This window comes from Ambystoma mexicanum, chromosome 2q (assembly GCF_040938575.1).
Source record: "Ambystoma mexicanum isolate Mex_15411 chromosome 2q, UKY_AmexF1_1, whole genome shotgun sequence".
Taxonomy (NCBI): Eukaryota; Metazoa; Chordata; class Amphibia; order Caudata; family Ambystomatidae; genus Ambystoma; species Ambystoma mexicanum.
The window spans coordinates 650,361,974-650,378,200 of record NC_090924.1 but is presented as its reverse complement, the minus strand read 5'-3'; the positions used below and the strand labels follow the sequence as shown (position 1 = coordinate 650,378,200).

The following is a 16,227-nucleotide window of genomic DNA, read 5'->3' as shown; positions in this document are numbered from 1 at the left end:
CATTCGTTTGTGTCAAGGGCCAAGGGAAGCTGGTCAGCCAAACAGGAGGTGTTGACCGCCGGGGAGTACCGGGTGCAGTGGCACGGAGTGCCGGGCATGAAATGGGCACAGCTGCGAGGGCACATACGCAGTCTCCTGAGGAGCCATCGGAGGCCTGACGTATTGGTGGTACACCTCGGTGGCAATGATTTGGCCGAGTTGGGGAGGGGGATCTTGCTCAGGGAAATGATGTCGTCATTGCAGGAACTAGCGGCTGAATTGGGGGACACGGAAATTGTATGGTCTGAAATCATCTCGAGACACGAATGGAGGGGCGCCGAGAGTCAGGCAGCCGTGGAAAACTCAAGGAGGAAGTTGAACTGGGCCATGGCTAAATTCTGCAAAGGGAGAGGCCTCCAACACATCAGACATGGTCTGATCAATCTAAAAAACACGGAGTACTACTTGAAGGATGGTGTGCATTTGTCGGAGCAGGGAATGGATCTGTTTTTCTGGAACATCTGCACAAAACTACTGGAGTTATAAGCCAGGAAAGGGGGGAGCCACGGTGGGCGATAACCCACCTTTGGCGTGGCGGGTTGTGGCAACCTAGGATAAGACTAAGACTCCGAATGAGCCATTGCTAAACCGGAAGGGGCTTCGCCCATTCTAGACAGCGCCTCCTGGGAGCCTAAACGGCGGGGGTGTCTGGCGGTAGCAATTGGGGCTCAACTTCCCCCCAACAAACGGCGCTCTCCCAGTCCGCAAAGACCTGCAGGGGCAGGCGGTTTCTCAGACTCGAAGGCCTTGGGGGAGTTATGCCTGCAATCAGTATGGAGGTAAAGGGGGAAGCAGGACGAGGAGCAGTCGCCACACCCATTGGAACGAAAGTTTAATACCTGTTTGCAGTGGTTTTTGTATATGTAAAAAATAAATCTGCGGCCTTGTTATGCCAAACAAAGGAAATGTCTCATGCAGCACCTTACTGGAGGGAAAAGGAAAGGGGCTGACAAAATGAGTAATGTTGGAAACAAACGGCATAACTATTGGACAAATGCCCAGGTTATGAAGGTGACGAAGGGGAGCGCAGCGAGTGGAGGAGGCACCCCGATAACCGGGGCAGGGGCCTTCCTCCTTTTCGCGCTCTTGCCCCTCCCCCCCCATTAGGGGAGGAGAGAGGAGGGCGAAAGAGCAGAGGAAAGGGCGCCAAGAGCCCCGGAAAGCCCGCGAAGGGCAACAAAGGAAGAGGGCGGGGCTTGGCGCATAAGTACAGCGGGCGCCCGGCTTGGGAGCACTTGCAGCTCTTCCAGCAGCCGGGCGCCCGCCAAGAGAGGAGGACTTCGTTTCCCACCCTACAGCTATGGCAGAGCCTGGACGTCGTTGTCGCAGGATGGACAGGCGGGTTGTGGCAACCTAGGATAAGACTAAGACTCCGAATGAGCCATTGCTAAACCGGAAGGGGCTTCGCCCATTCTAGACAGCGCCTCCTGGGAGCCTAAACGGCGGGGGTGTCTGGCGGTAGCAATTGGGGCTCAACTTCCCCCCAACAAACGGCGCTCTCCCAGTCCGCAAAGACCTGCAGGGGCAGGCGGTTTCTCAGACTCTAAGGCCTTGGGGGAGTTATGCCTGCAATCAGTATGGAGGTAAAGGGGGAAGCAGGACGAGGAGCAGTCGCCACACCTATTGGAACGAAAGTTTAATACCTGTTTGCAGTGGTTTTTGTATATGTAAAAAATAAATCTGCGGCCTTGTTATGCCAAACAAAGGAAATGTCTCATGCAGCACCTTACTGGAGGGAAAAGGAAAGGGGCTGACAAAATGAGTAATGTTGGAAACAAACGGCATAACTATTGGACAAATGCCCAGGTTATGGTGGTGCTGCCCCTCCCCAGCTGGCGAGGGGCAGCACCACCATTAAGGCTGAATAGGCAGGCGCTGTCCCCTGCCAGGCAAGCCTACACAAAATAAATGCAGAGATCAGCACCCTCTCCCCATAGGGGAGAGGGTGCTAATCTCTACGAAAGGCTGCCTGGCAGGGGTGGCAGTAGCCCATTGAGCCCGAGCTCGTTAAGGGGGCGTGGCCTAACGGGCCATCAAGACCCCGCTATTAGGCCACGCCCCTTCAATGAGCCCCGGCTCGATTTGTAGTGCCACTTAAGGCACTGGTTACGCCACTGCATCCAGCCAGAGCAAGTCCGCTTACCCCAACGCCCTTGGCCTTACGAACTCCACCAATGTTATCTTTTCAATGTAAGCGTTAGTAGCCTATGTTTCACTTTCAGTGAATAACCCTTTTAGGGCGAATACACCGATCTCTGGTAACATCCCAACTTATAGCTCTCACATTGACACGTCACTCTTTACAATGCCAGTAATCTAAACGCCAATCAGGGGCATGCCCTGTAAGTATGCACTCGCATCATGATTGATTTCCAACGCGCATGCACTCATCTTTTGCCCTATTGTGTTTTATTTTTTTATTATTTTTCTTCGATCCCAGCATGGTATGTAAATATATTTTTTTCAGTTTCACGGTTTGATTGATGCACATACTGCTATCATTGACTGTTAATTAACTCGGCGTCCTAGCCCTGAAGACGGACTCGATCCGAAATGCATTTGCATAAAACAATAGTGACACTTCATCTCTGGATGCACTTTTGCCTTTTCATGCAAATAAAAAAACTGAAAATGTTCTACAAGAGCCACATAAATGTGAATATCAATAGCAGTTCTCATAAGAGCACGGCGCGAGCATACCTCGAACTATTCTCTCTAGTTCTAATTTTTTTTTGTGTGAATAGTGCATAGGACAAAACCTTTTCTCTGTGCTGTGTTGTATGGCAGTGATACAAATTACTACTGACACCCTATTGCACTTTGGCTTTTCAGGCAGAGTTCTGATCTGTGCCAATGATGACCGAACATGCGCACAGCTCAAGGAGTACATCACTGGAGGAGCAGAGGCCCTACTGATGAGACTGTATAACAAAACATTTGGAAAGGACGCCAAAGCCGAGGAAGTTTGGATAACCGGGAGAAAAGCTGCAGGTTCCAAGGCAAGACTCAAAAAGACTAAGCCTCGGACAAAACAAAATAAAAATAAGAAGCAAGAGTTGACTTTAACCCAAATGATGGGAAAGGCTGGGTCTAATGATGTGCCCGAGGAGGCAGATGATGAGATGCTTAGTGCCAGTCAAGAAAGTAGCAATGAGGAAAGTAAGCCAGAAAACCTCCTGATAAACCTGCCTTCAGATACAGCGTATTACAGCATTTTAGAGGAGCCCCTCACTATCATTCACCCCTTGCTGGGATGTACTGACCCGTATGCCCTCACACGAGTGCTTCACGAAGTGGAACCACGATACGTCGTACTTTATGATACAGAATTAAGCTTTGTACGTCAGCTGGAAATCTACAGAGCGAGCAGGCCCGGAAAACCCTTGAGGCAAGTATGCAAACAAGAGGGGTATCTAGTAATATGGTCCCCGAAAAATTGCAGTTTTTACAAAACAAAGCGGCAAAAAGGCTGTGGTGTGACCCGGTGAAAGTGTTTCCATTATACTGCACAAGGTGAACGGGGGTGTCCCCTGCCCCCCTTGTGCGGTATAATGGGTCCGGGGGTTGTAGGGCTGTCCCCTGCATCCATTACATGGATTGCGGGGACCACACCACGGCCTTTTTGCAGCAATTTCCTTTTAAATGCCCATTTTCGCTGCGACTTTATTACATGGAGCCAACCATGGAGCCAACGAGAGCAGGTAATGGCTTTGGTTGTTACTAGGGTTGTGGGTGTACTCATGGCAGTTGCACTGTTTCAACTTTACTTTGCTCTTCAGTGTCCTTCCTGGTTTTGGAGTGGACGCTATTTGTAAATTAAATAGCTGCCCATTCCCTCCCCTGGATAAATGTACTGTTTTGTTTTGCGCCTGGAACACTACAAGCAAGTGTTTTAATTTTTATTGTAGCTGCTATTGTTTTTTTAGATGTTTAGTGCAATGATGGCTGTAAAGATTCACAAGTCGCTTTACAGAGGATTTTTGTAGCTGAAGCATCTCAAACATAAGCCACAGTATAATGAGAGCATGCCCTCTGGTTCAGAACGGATTACAGGGTCTGCGGAGAGATGGGGAAATTGGTCGAAATATCTGATTGTGACATTACTACACTACACTGCATTCCAACTAATTGTTTGAAACACATTTCCATTACCTTGCACACATTCAAAAACACATTTCCGTGTAGTGGTATGAATCATCCAGCTATAGACCTCAATGAGACCCATGTGCCTAGGCACTAGTGCTTCACCAATGATAATAAGAGGTAGACATGTTTCTGGAGTTACTTGTTCCATGGAGCACGCATGTGGTCTAGTTGTTCAGAATAGACCATTTGATTGGGGTCAGGCTCATTTGCATAGGCCTGGCTGTCTCTGCTAACCAAAAACAAGTATGCCATTAAGCAAGAAGGATATATTTCCATGTGTTTACACGACAAGTTTGCACTCATTCTCATCACAACTCTTTTGGCTTGGAATTCCATATTCTTCAAGGCAGTGTGATGGGCTTTTTTTGTTATCATAAATAGACCTTTCGTCCTGCCCAGTTTGCAGGTTTGTTTTCTGCCCAAGTATGCACATTTGGTTTTAATCAATTGCGCATCTGCACAGGAGCAGCATACGTGGGTTTCCCTGCATGCAGAGAAGCCAAACTGCGCTTTGCAGGTTCAATTCAGTGCCATGTTGTACTATGCTACGCTGTTCCCTCAAAACAGCCATTGGTCTCCTTGGACTTGCACTACCGTTGCCTCAGTCCTCAAGATCATGATACTCGTCTCCAGCCATCAGATGTCTGCAGATTTTTCATGAACACAGATTTTTACTGGCGAGGAGACTCCGTTATCCCGTTTGATAGTATGTGCAGAACCTAGGATGTTGATTGCGTGTGCCCTTTTTTGGTGGATAATCTGAAATTGTAATGCAAGTCGGGTGCACAATTTGCACTAGTCATTGGCTAGTGAAATCTGACTCTTGGTGAGTAAGTGCTTATGTCTAGTATTGAGGTGCAGAGTGACTTTTTATGGCAGGATAGTAACTTGCAACTTGAATTTCTGCATCCTGATGTAAGTCATTGGGTACAAAGGAGCTGGTATAAATAAGTGAAAATACATTGAGAAGTCAAACTTGATTAATGCAGTCATTTGACAGACACGAGGTGGCAGTCCAAGATTCTATTTAAGCTTTCTAGTGTTTTTAGCAGTTGGAAAGTAAGAACAGATATAGTTTGATTCAGATTTTAATGTTTCTTCAAACTGCTGACATCCTGCTCACTCGAAAGATCTGTACTGCTTCAATATATTAATTGCATCGATGTCCGTTCCAGTCTGCGGCAGCTCTGGACCAGGAGCATATCAGGAAGCTTACAGATCACTTTGCCAGACACAAACATTTCAAAATATGCACTTCTTTCTCATGCAGAGACACAACACTTCACATTTCCCGTTTACTGATATCTGATTGGACAAAAACATAATCCTCAGAATAGGAAAAGTATATGTACAGGTTTTAAATATCCACACAAAGTAACAGAGGATTGGCTCACACTCTCATCTAATAATCCCAACCATATAAAATATCATGTGGAAATTCCTTGAAACAGAGAAGAGCACAAGAAGCCCCAGAACCATGCCGTTCAGGAGGAGGACCTAAAGGAGAACGTTCTTGAAGAGTTCTTCTGAAAACATCCACTCAGTTAAAAAATCTAGATGATTGCTACCAGATGACCATTATTTACTGTCATGATATGATGCTTGTTTCTGTGATTGACACCAGTTTCGCTATAACTGAATGGGCCTCCTATAAAAAAAAGTTTCAATAACATAGAAGGTTCAAAAAGTGGCAATAATCCCCATAAGCTTGTGAGGCTGTTTATGTACGCAAGAACCTCTTTGGCATGGAAACGTTGAGGAAGAAATATAGATCCTTAAGCAAACAAAACTTGGTAATCTGTCATTCTCCAGCATGGGGTCTGGCATGGATTCACATGTTCATGAATATTCCCCGTCGTCAGGATGGGAATCCTCAGTAAAAGAAAAAAGTTTCACTTTCACTTACAAACTGTCTTTCTTTTCTAAACCAATCACTGCACTCGGGGTCATAATGCCCCCAGCCAATCACTACACTCTGGGTCATAATGCCCCCAGCCAATCACTACACTCTGGGTCATAATGCCCCCAGCCAATGACTGCCCTCTCCCAAGCACCTCCTCTGCAGCCATCTTTAGATTTTTACTGCACGTTCAAGTGTTGGGAGTCTTCAGGTTTTGCTCCGTGTGTTTTTTCGCACTTTTTCGAGGAAAAAGTCTGATTTGTCAAACTGAGCCTGTGTGCTCTTTCTCTCCATCTGCCGACAAGCGGGTATCCATTTGTCGGTCAATTTCGGTGCCCCTCAAGGGCAAGGATCGCAGAGGTTTCGTCAAAAGTTCCAGAAGGCCACCAGGCCTACTCTGCACTCCGGACCATGTCGGAAGAGAAGGAGGGAAGCTCCCTTTTCAAGCTCTGTTCCAGCTGCGGACTGTGGAACTTGTTTGTAGAGGACAAACCCCTTCAGTGCCGAACTTGAAAATATTGGAAGCGTGCTGATTCATTTAGCCCTAATTCGTGTTTAGATTTGGTGAAAGATTTAGGATATTTACCTTGAGAGATTTCGTAGTTTTGTGCAGCCTCCCTGCTTCCATTTACTGATCACTCATGGGTCAAGGCCAGGAGTAAGCTGCGGGTTACCAAACAAGGGCGTGAAATGTGAAGGAAACGTTGTGAATTGGTATTGCTTAACCGCTGTGGCCCTAACGTCTTCCACTTGTAATCATGCTGTTATGAATGTTGGGAGAGTGATCACGCTTTGGGACTCAGTGTTCCCAAGTTGTGGGCCTTCTATTGCATGTTCCATCTGGACCCACCGTTTTCAGGTATCCGTTCCCCACTAATCTTTTACTATACGAATTTGTGCTGCTTGGTAACATTTTCAGAAATTCAGCAACCCCATGCCTCTCCAATTTGTAGATGTCATTAGGACTTCCAGAGCCACGCTCAGAGGCTTGTTGTTCCAAACAAAAGCAGATACTGCTCCATGTAATTAGCTTTTTTTAAAGGAGACCGTGTTTATCGGATCAGATGCAAAAAGTAACCTGTCATCTGCATACGTCATAATTTTGTGTGGTACCCCTCCACAATTGAACCCTTGAATGACCTCTGTCTGTCTGTGACCCTGGAGAGGAATGGTTAAAGACAAATCGCGTATAAGAAATGTGACAAAGGGCAGCCCTGTTTGTTCCCGTGCTGAAGAGAGCTAGAGGGCAAGAGTTGGCCATTGATCAGCAATTTCACGCACATTTGTCCGTTTGCCCTGATTTTCTCTATGAAGTTCAGGCTAACGACCAGTTTCGCCAGAGCCAGAAAGAGGAAAGTCCACTCGACCCGGTCAAAGGCCTTCTCTGCATCGAGAGAGAGCAAGGCCGCTATGGTGCCTTTTCTTTCTTACCTTCTCGAAGACGTGGCAGGTACGCCTAATAATATCATGTTTGACAGTGTTTTATAAAGCCTGATTGGTCTGGATGGATGACTGTGGGGAGCAGATCCTTCATCCTATTGACAATTATTTTAGTATACATTTTAGCATCCAAATTTGAGCTTTTGGGTGGTATGATCCACATCTAATAGGATCTTTTCCTGGCTTTGGAAATAGGACGATCTTGGCCTCTTCCATAGTAGCGGATATGCGACCTGATTGTTGAAATGAATTATATAGGTAGGGGAGTTTAGGAGTTAATACCTTTCAATAGACCTTATAGACTAAGGCTGGAAATCCTTCTCGCCCTGGTGATTTGTTCAGGGGGAAGAGCATTTATAACCCTAAGTACTTCTTTTGGGCTGATATCTAATTCAAGACGGTTCCCATCCTCCGGGGCTATACAGGGGAGATTAACCGCCTCCAAATACGCAACCTGGGCACCAGGGTTAGGAGATTTGGCTCGGTAAAGATCTGAATGGAATATATGGAACTGTGGAACAATTTGCAAGTTTCTGTGACCTTTGCACCTAAGGGTAATTGAATCCCTGGATAAATTGTGATGCAGTTATTTGGCGTAATTGTCTGGCTAATAAACGGTCTGCCCTATTTGCTTTTACATAGTATTTTTGCTTGATGTAAAGTGAGGACTTTTCTGCTTTTTTTGCCTGAAGTAAATTTTGCTGACACACTACTGTTCTGTATGCTTTTTGGACAGTTGGGCCCAAATGTGTCTCCATCCTCCCCATTACCCGGCACAACTCGTCCTCCAGCTCTATCTCTAGTGGAGTTTTTTGTTTGTCTAAGAGCTATTTCCGGTATTAATACTCTGCGAAGAGTTGCTTTGAATGCGTCCCATGTCACATTTGCTAGAGTCCCTTGCATTGGATTAAATTCAAAGAACTCCCCGATCTACCCTTCAATTTTCTCCCTAAGTAATAAGTCTGCTATGATATGATTTCGGATGGGAAACGCCAAGCCCATAATCTGTGTCCCCACCTCAATATCCAGGTCTATAGTAAGAGGTGCTTGGTCCAAGAGTGTAATTGGCTGACAAGTAATTTAGGTGACTTTACATAAGAGGGACATTGAGACACAAGCATAGTCAATTCGTGAGAAGGACCGGTGGACATGTGAATAGAAAGTATATCCTTTCTCTGACCCCTTAAGTGCTTGCCAAACATCTACCAATGTCAACAATGCACATTTCTGCCTAAGCAGTTTGGATGGCGGTGGTTGCATTAAATGGCTGACAGTGCTCCGGTCCTGAGCAGGCTCCCAGGCCACATTGAAGCCTCCTAGAAGAATAATCACCCCCACGCTAAAAGATTCCAACAATGTAAGAGTTTTTAAAAAGCCCTTCTGGCCAGTGTTCGGAGCATATATCGAGGCCACTTAACTTCTTTGTGCCAATCTGTACAGTTGCGAAGATGTAACAGCCTTCTTTATGGATTTTTGTTCGAAGCACTTTAATGTGCAGGCCTGTCCCCACTGCATTAGCTTGTAGTACCACCAGGTATCATTGCAATTTGAATTTGGATCTAACAGCTAGACATATGTGTCTCTTGGAGCGCCACCAAATCCGGTTGGTAACGCTCTAGGAGAGATTCCAACTTCCTACGCTTCCTGGGTGCATTAAGACCCCTAATGTTTAACGTTAAACACTTGAATTATCTTAATGACAAAACATATCATGAGGATCTTGCATCATACAAATAACAACTTTCTTTGACATCTTCCTCAATGACCATGCTTCGCGGACCCCTCCCCCGATGTATTTGCCCAGCCCCATTCTGCTTCCACCAGCCTAACCCTAACTGACACAATGATCTCCTCAAACATTTCCCCCTGGTGTGAGCCACGGTACCTATCATATCCCGGGGTGTAAAATCCCAGCTGTGGATCCACAATCCCAGAGCGACGTGCGGGGGGTATCCTAGTAGCCCCATCTGTTACCAGAACAGATAATTCCAAGGTGGTGTGCTCTGTCTGGTTGAAGTAAAAAGCCATCTAATCTTAATCCTTGCTCTTGTGTGCCTGCTTCTGCACTTCATTATCCTGGTGTTTTATAATAGGGCCCGAGTCGTGCCTTCCAGTCCTCTTGATTTTTTAACTTTGTCTCTTCTCCCACGTCGAGTTAAGTCAACCAACTGCAATCTCCGACATTCCCTCCATGGTATCCTCTTCAATTTGCAGCAAGGACATTCCCGCTTCTCGAGAGGTGATCCTATGTTGTCTCCCTTCCAGAGATAAAACCATTCCAAACGGGAAAGTCCACCTATATTTAATCTCTCACGACTGTTTCCACCACTGGCTGCATCTCACAGGGTTTCTGCAAAGTTGTCTACGACAGATCTTGATATAGGTGGATCTTGCTGCCATTGTGTGTGATTGGAGAAGATGCACTCGCGTCCCTGAGAATCTGCTCCTTTTGTGGAAATGATGTGCAGGCTTCCAAGACATTGCGTGGGCGAGCACTGGGATCATTTCTTTTCGGGTGTGTTCTATGTACTCTGTCAAGCAGCACGGTAGCTGCCTCTTCACCTGAAATTAAGTCTGAAAAGATGTGAATTACTGTGTCTTTTAGCTCTGCATTTAGGATCGTTTCTGGCAAGTTTAGAATCTGTATATTGGAACGTTGAGATCTATTCTCGAGGTCTTCACATTGTATTTCTAGGTTATGTGTAAGCCTTGCTAGTTTTTCTAGGGCAATATCCGATTGTTTATTTTCTTGCTTCACTTCCTGGATTGCACACTCGTTGGTGTCAACGCGCTCCGCCAGGGAAGAAATGTCTTTGCTAAAATCAGATAATGACTGTCTGATTTCAGCTGTGAAGGAGGTGAACTGGTGCTGAAATGAAGTGTGAAACTCTTGAAATTCCTGGAAACTTGTTGAAAAATCCTCTTTAGAAGCAGCCATTTCTGGAATGAGGCTGCTAGACCCACCAGCCTCTTCACTTGGGTTAACTGCTAGTTTGTTTCCGGCTGAGGGCGTCCCCTGGCCTGTTGCCCACAGTTTGTGTATTGGGTTTGTTGCAGTTTGAGTAACTTGGGCAGGCCCCGCTTGAGTGATCTTGATTTTATCCCTACCCCTCGGCATGTATTGAATATGGTACTGTTTTGTTTTGAAGTTTTTTTCCCCCCTAGTTGTACTATTTCTCTTCTGTGGAAATTGGCTGCCTGCACCCAATAAGAGAAGTTCCGCTGTAAATTGGCTTGACAACAGAGGGATGCCTACGGATTCTCCACCGTTGATTTGTACCAAGAATTGTTCCGGAGTCGTTGCAAATGCTTTATTTTTATGAGCCCATGTCCTTAAGTTGTCCCTCACTTTGATAACACTGATGCAAAAGGCTACCTTTGTTGTAATGCAGCCCCGCCTCTATGCGCAGCTTCCAAAAGGATTCCTCAGGTTGGCACAGGTATATTGCTGTTTGCTGAGCTGGATGCTGATGTTGAGGTCCACTGCTCATGGTGGGTGGGCAACGCCCTGTTGCTTTATCAGTGAGCCTGCACCCTGTCCCTTGGGCTGCGCTCCAGTAGGGAATTGCTGTGCTATAAGGTCTCCCTGATCAGGGAGACTCTGTGTGGAATACCTTCACGGGCTTGAGTGCTAACTTGCCGGCCACACCGTACCGTGAGGTTCTTTTCCGCGAAACCCACAGTGCGCTGCTGCGAATTTAAAGATCATCTGCCTCAGTTCTTGAGTGTCTGGAGTTTCCCTGAGGCGGCACTGCTCTTCGGTGTAGTCATTGGGGGTGGGGGGAGAGAGAGAGGAGTGCTGCCTTTAATCAAATTACTGCGACGGAGCACTCGCATGCACGTCCTCTAAGGTGCTGCCAGCGTCTTGTAATCTCGGGAGCTGTGTTTTTGAAAGCAAGACCAAAGAGATGGAGAGAGAGGAAAGAGGAGGGCAGTCAATCCCCTGCTAATATTGTTATGGTTTTGCATACAGTTGAAAGAGCATCCAACACTAGGAACTTATAAGTTACAGAAACACTGGCTGTGTTTGCTTGCCAAGAAGTGAACATTTAAGTAGGAATCCAGAACAAGAGAAGTCTCCTTCTGGATCAAGAAGACCCCAGTTTTCCTTGGTTGATTTGACGTGTAAGGGATGGACATAGGTTTGGACACAGGACAGTGAACATTTTACGTTTAAGGACATCCTGACAGAATCCTTAGTCTTTTGAGGTAGGGAAACCCCTCTTACAAATGGGGCCAGACAGGTTTTCCTTTTCTTTACTTTTAATAAGTCTTTGCCAACAAATATGCCACCTCTGTGTCACTCTCATACTTCTGCACCCTTACAAATCCAGTAGGGGTGCGATATAGTAGGACTGTCATCTGCATAGCCCATCCAGAAAAAAGGGTGCAAACCAATTTTAGGGTGTGTGAAGAGCCAGGAATGAGACGTGGACACACAGAGAGCTCATAGTTTTGGCTAGACACTTTTATTTAACAAATAAGGGTTTGGGAAAGGCCTTACTATCCCCATGGTAGGTGTTTTCCCTACCTCAACAAAAATGAAGGGTCTGCCCGCTGTCAAAGTTCCAAATCAAAATGTCCTGTGCCCGAAATACTATTCTGGCCCTCACACATTAAACATAACTCTAAGGTGAAAAAGGTTAATGTCTTTAGCATTGGTAGTTCACAAATGGTTCAAAAGCAAAGGCGTAAATTTAATACAATTCCAATGAATACAATCCACAATTCTAGAGGAGTGTTCCATTCCTAGGTCTTCTCTTCACCAACACAACAGTTCTTAAGGGTATGATTCTTCCTTAAATGTCTTTGTACAACAACAAAAATGACTTGTCTATTAAGTAACTCGGCTTCACCTGGTATACTCTCCTGCCAGGTCTTTTCTCTTAAATTTCATTTAACAATGCTTGCAAACTTAGCTTTGCCCGGTATACTGCTCTGCCAGTGCTTTTCTCTTGTGCTACACTTACTGTACTTGTATACGTCACTGTGCCTGGCATACTCTCTTGCCAGGGCTTTTCTATATGTCTCTCTTGAGGCACTTGGAAACTTGGTCCACACTAATATTTGGTGGCAGGCTTCACACTTAATGTCCGCCTATTTTGATATGTAATTTATAATGCACACAGCAAAGTGTTTCTAGACGCGACAAGCCAAGGGGGAGAAGACAGAGTGAGAACGCTCAAACGATCTGACTAGGCCTTGTGTCATTTAGATCATGCAAGTGCTACAGTGCAAGAAGTACAGGGGAAAGGGTGAGGGGAGAAGTGCCAGGGAGAGGGAAGGGGAAGTGCAATCAGGGTAGCATTGCTTTGAGTGAGTGCAGCAAGGTCAGCGTGGCTCTGGCTAAGTGCAAGGAGGGAGGGGGCTGTAGAAGTTACAGTTGGGCTAAATCATGGAGGAGCTTGGTACCCAGTGAGACTCTGGGGACAGCCAAGGAGAGAGAGCGAGAGAGAGCGATTCCCCTCTTTGCCAATATCCATTACATGTTCTTTGGCTCACTTTCTCTTTCCCTGACATCTAGCACCCGTCCCTTCCTTAGCGTATCTGTTTCGCTGGTGCGCCGTGGATATACCTTTCAAATGTCTCGGCACCTATCCGCGTTTCTCCACAACTAGACTGCGTTCTGTGCGTCTGACTGTTGCTGATTTCCATTGCTCCAAGCAGATTTCTCAATGCAGTACTTCTATTTTCATAGGAATGGTAGTGAGTTTTAGGAAACCTATGCACAACACAAAGGAAGGATATCCACATTGGCTTCTCTGGGTGGTTATTGCAATAAGCCATTGTGGCATGGGGAACAGAAGGGGTCTCCCTAGAAGGGAAAGGGGATACCATGTTCCATCCAGTATGCATCACCCCCTTGAAGGTCACCTCCTCCCATGTGATCCTCCCTCATGTAACCGCCCCCAGGGTCAGGATCAGGTGGCGCTTGCCGCCCCTGCCACATGGGAAGATGTTAATGCTGGGGAAGGAGTGATGGCACCATCGGATTAATCACAGTAGGATATTTCTGCACTGTTCCAGCGCTAGAGGCATATCTGCCACTTAAAGATTGTAATTTGTTGCCAGATAGTTGAGTCATCCTGATCATGGTAAAACAGTGAACAGCCTGGCTTACTTGTCTGATGTTCAAATTCCCATACACCGAAGTAAGAATGTTCTTCTCATCTGCTGCTAGAGTGGGCACAAGATTAAAAAGTGGAGAACGTCTTCTCTAACTGACAGTTTTTACAGTTCTGTGTTTCCTACAGCCCATTTATTTCTCTGTAAAGGTGGCCAGACATAGGTGTTCGATTCTGGATTTTAGGTACAGAGTTCTTGCTTCTGTATTTGATTGCAAGTAGAAATCGCTCAATGCCATAGCGCATTTTATAGTGTAAGTACCTAGAGATTGTATCCTATAATGCTACTCTTTTTATATTGCTGGAGAATTTGTGTTTTGGCAACTGGGACATAGTTGTCTAAAGCTATGCCATCTATGTTGAGGTTTAATTTTAAGGGTATGTTGCTGACCTAACATGCTCATGGGAGACTTTAGACACCATGCTAAGTAAGGACATCTTCGAATGGATTGTGTCCTCTTATGTATTCCTCATCTTTTGGTATCTTCCCCTCCAGCGTCAGCTGTTTTGGAAAAAATGTTTGGCAGAGGGCGGTGTGAGTCGATGCAGTCGACTCAATGTCCCTCGATGGTTTCTATCTTGGAGTCAACGTTGTCTGTATATATAGCACACTAAGCGCCCGCTAGCTTTAGTTCCGTTTTTCCGCGATAGCTAACGCTTCGAGAAATACAATGCGCTTCAGTTGTCTGTGAAGAGAAACGTCGATACCAGAGTATGATGGCCTTGTTTTCGACACCATCAACCTCGACGACTGGGTTAAAAACATATCATGACTGCAGCGCGAAGATGTCCTTAATGGATCCTCATTGTGTGCGTCTGTGGTGCCTTGGCATAAACCATAGGATGGCGGACTGTGAGTCATGTCAGTCCATGACTGGTAAGGCTCTGAAGGAGCATAAAGGGAAATTAGTGGCGGGTAGGCCAACTACTAAATCGATATTGATGACTCTGTCAAAGAAAAGATTGTCCGAGTCGAGAGGTGACTCTCCTCAAAGGAGGAGATTGAAAAATTGTTCAGGAGCAGATCACATCATTCTTCGTCCTCTTAGAAAAAGGCGAAGAATAGGTCGCCTTCTTCGTCTTCATCAGATTCCTCTCTGGAGAGAACAACATGCCCGACTAAATCCTCCAGCCCAGTGGGAAGAATTTGGGCATAAAACCTTAAAAATGTTCGAGAAGGAGGCCCTGACCCCCTTGCGAGAGAGAAGGAAAGAAGCCATTGAAAGCCAACAAGGAAAGGGCTGAGGCTAAATTCTGCATGCCTTCGAGCGCGGGACGTAGGCCGGAGAACCCTCGAACCCCTAACGTTTCGACACAATGAGAAATTGCCGAAGACTCCATTGAGTCGAGGGTCAAGCCCTACGAGGGCTCCATCGAAGCCAAAATGTAGGCAGTCTACGTCGTTAGTGTCAAAGTCTTCAGTGCCATCGGGTCGAAGCTATCAACGCCTTTACCCACTTAACCTTAAACAAGCTCAAAACAAGTTTAAAAATCCTACAAGCCTTTGCTAAAAAAGGATTTTTTCACATCTTTATCCTCCATTTATGAGGAATACAATCCACTCCGCCATTTGGTTTGGAGTTTGGCACACCTAACGCACCAGAATGCCTCATTTCAGAGGAGTCCAAATTTGTATGACAATCTCCATTTCGCTAGTGGTGTGGACACATCACCGGAACTTGATTTTGGCAAGCCAGACCTGGCAGACGATGCAGATGCCTCTTACAGGCAGTTTATGACCAGAGCTATAGATTTTCTGGGATTAGGCAGACCTGCACCACCATTTGATCAGGACGATCTGACGGATATTCTTGATAAAGGTCCAATCCTCCCATTTCATATCGCACTTTAAAAAAAGGTTATGGCAAATTGGGATGTTCCTGAATCAAGCGCAGTGGTGAATAAAAATCTCACCAAGAAATACAGGCCCTCAAGTAGCAACCCAACCTATCAAAGCACCCTACACCAGGGAGCCTAGTAGTTCAGGCAGCAATGGCTACTTCCAAACAGGCTGCTTATCCAACCATCCCACCAGACAGGGATGAGCGTTTCAGCGCTTGGGCTAGGAAAGTATTTTCTGCCGGGAGCATGGCTCTTAAGTCTGCAAACGCCACTTGCGCTTTGTCAAAATGTACATTCACCCTGTGGGATTGTGTAGGTCTGGCGGCTGACTATATTCCCGAAGGGGAAGAGCGAGATGCCTTCCTGAATATTGTAAGAGTGACGGTAAGGAGGCTGTGTGTGAGTCTTTACAACCGGGACTGGACTTGGCTGATTAGCAGAGTCATGGTGACCAGCACAGTAATATGCGGGTTTGCGTGGTTGGGGAAGTCCGGTTTGGCACCGGACGTGCAATCCAGACTCCTTAACATGCCCTTTGATGGCACTTAGCTGTTGGGCAGCAAGGCTGACGAAAGCCTAGAGAAGCTGCACACCTCAAATGCGGCAGCCAAATCCCTTCGTGCCGCCATCAGACAGCCACAACCACCTCACCCCAGTAGATCATCTTGGAGGTGGTAAGTCCTTTCGCTTCTACTCCTCAGTGGGAAGAGCGAGAGGACTGGCTAATCAAAGGGG

The 16,227-nt window shown here is 46.2% G+C and overlaps 1 protein-coding gene across 2 annotated transcripts in view; it reads left to right on the top strand.

Annotated features, from left to right (window-relative positions):
- The window catches only part of ERCC4 (ERCC excision repair 4, endonuclease catalytic subunit), a 469,013-nt gene that overhangs the window by 251,351 nt on the left and 201,435 nt on the right, over positions 1-16,227 (top strand). For both annotated transcript variants that reach the window (XM_069647829.1, XM_069647830.1), the window contains exon 8: positions 2,872-3,427. In XM_069647829.1, the coding sequence (XP_069503930.1) occupies positions 2,872-3,427 (556 nt within the window). The remainder of the gene's footprint in view (positions 1-2,871; positions 3,428-16,227) is intronic.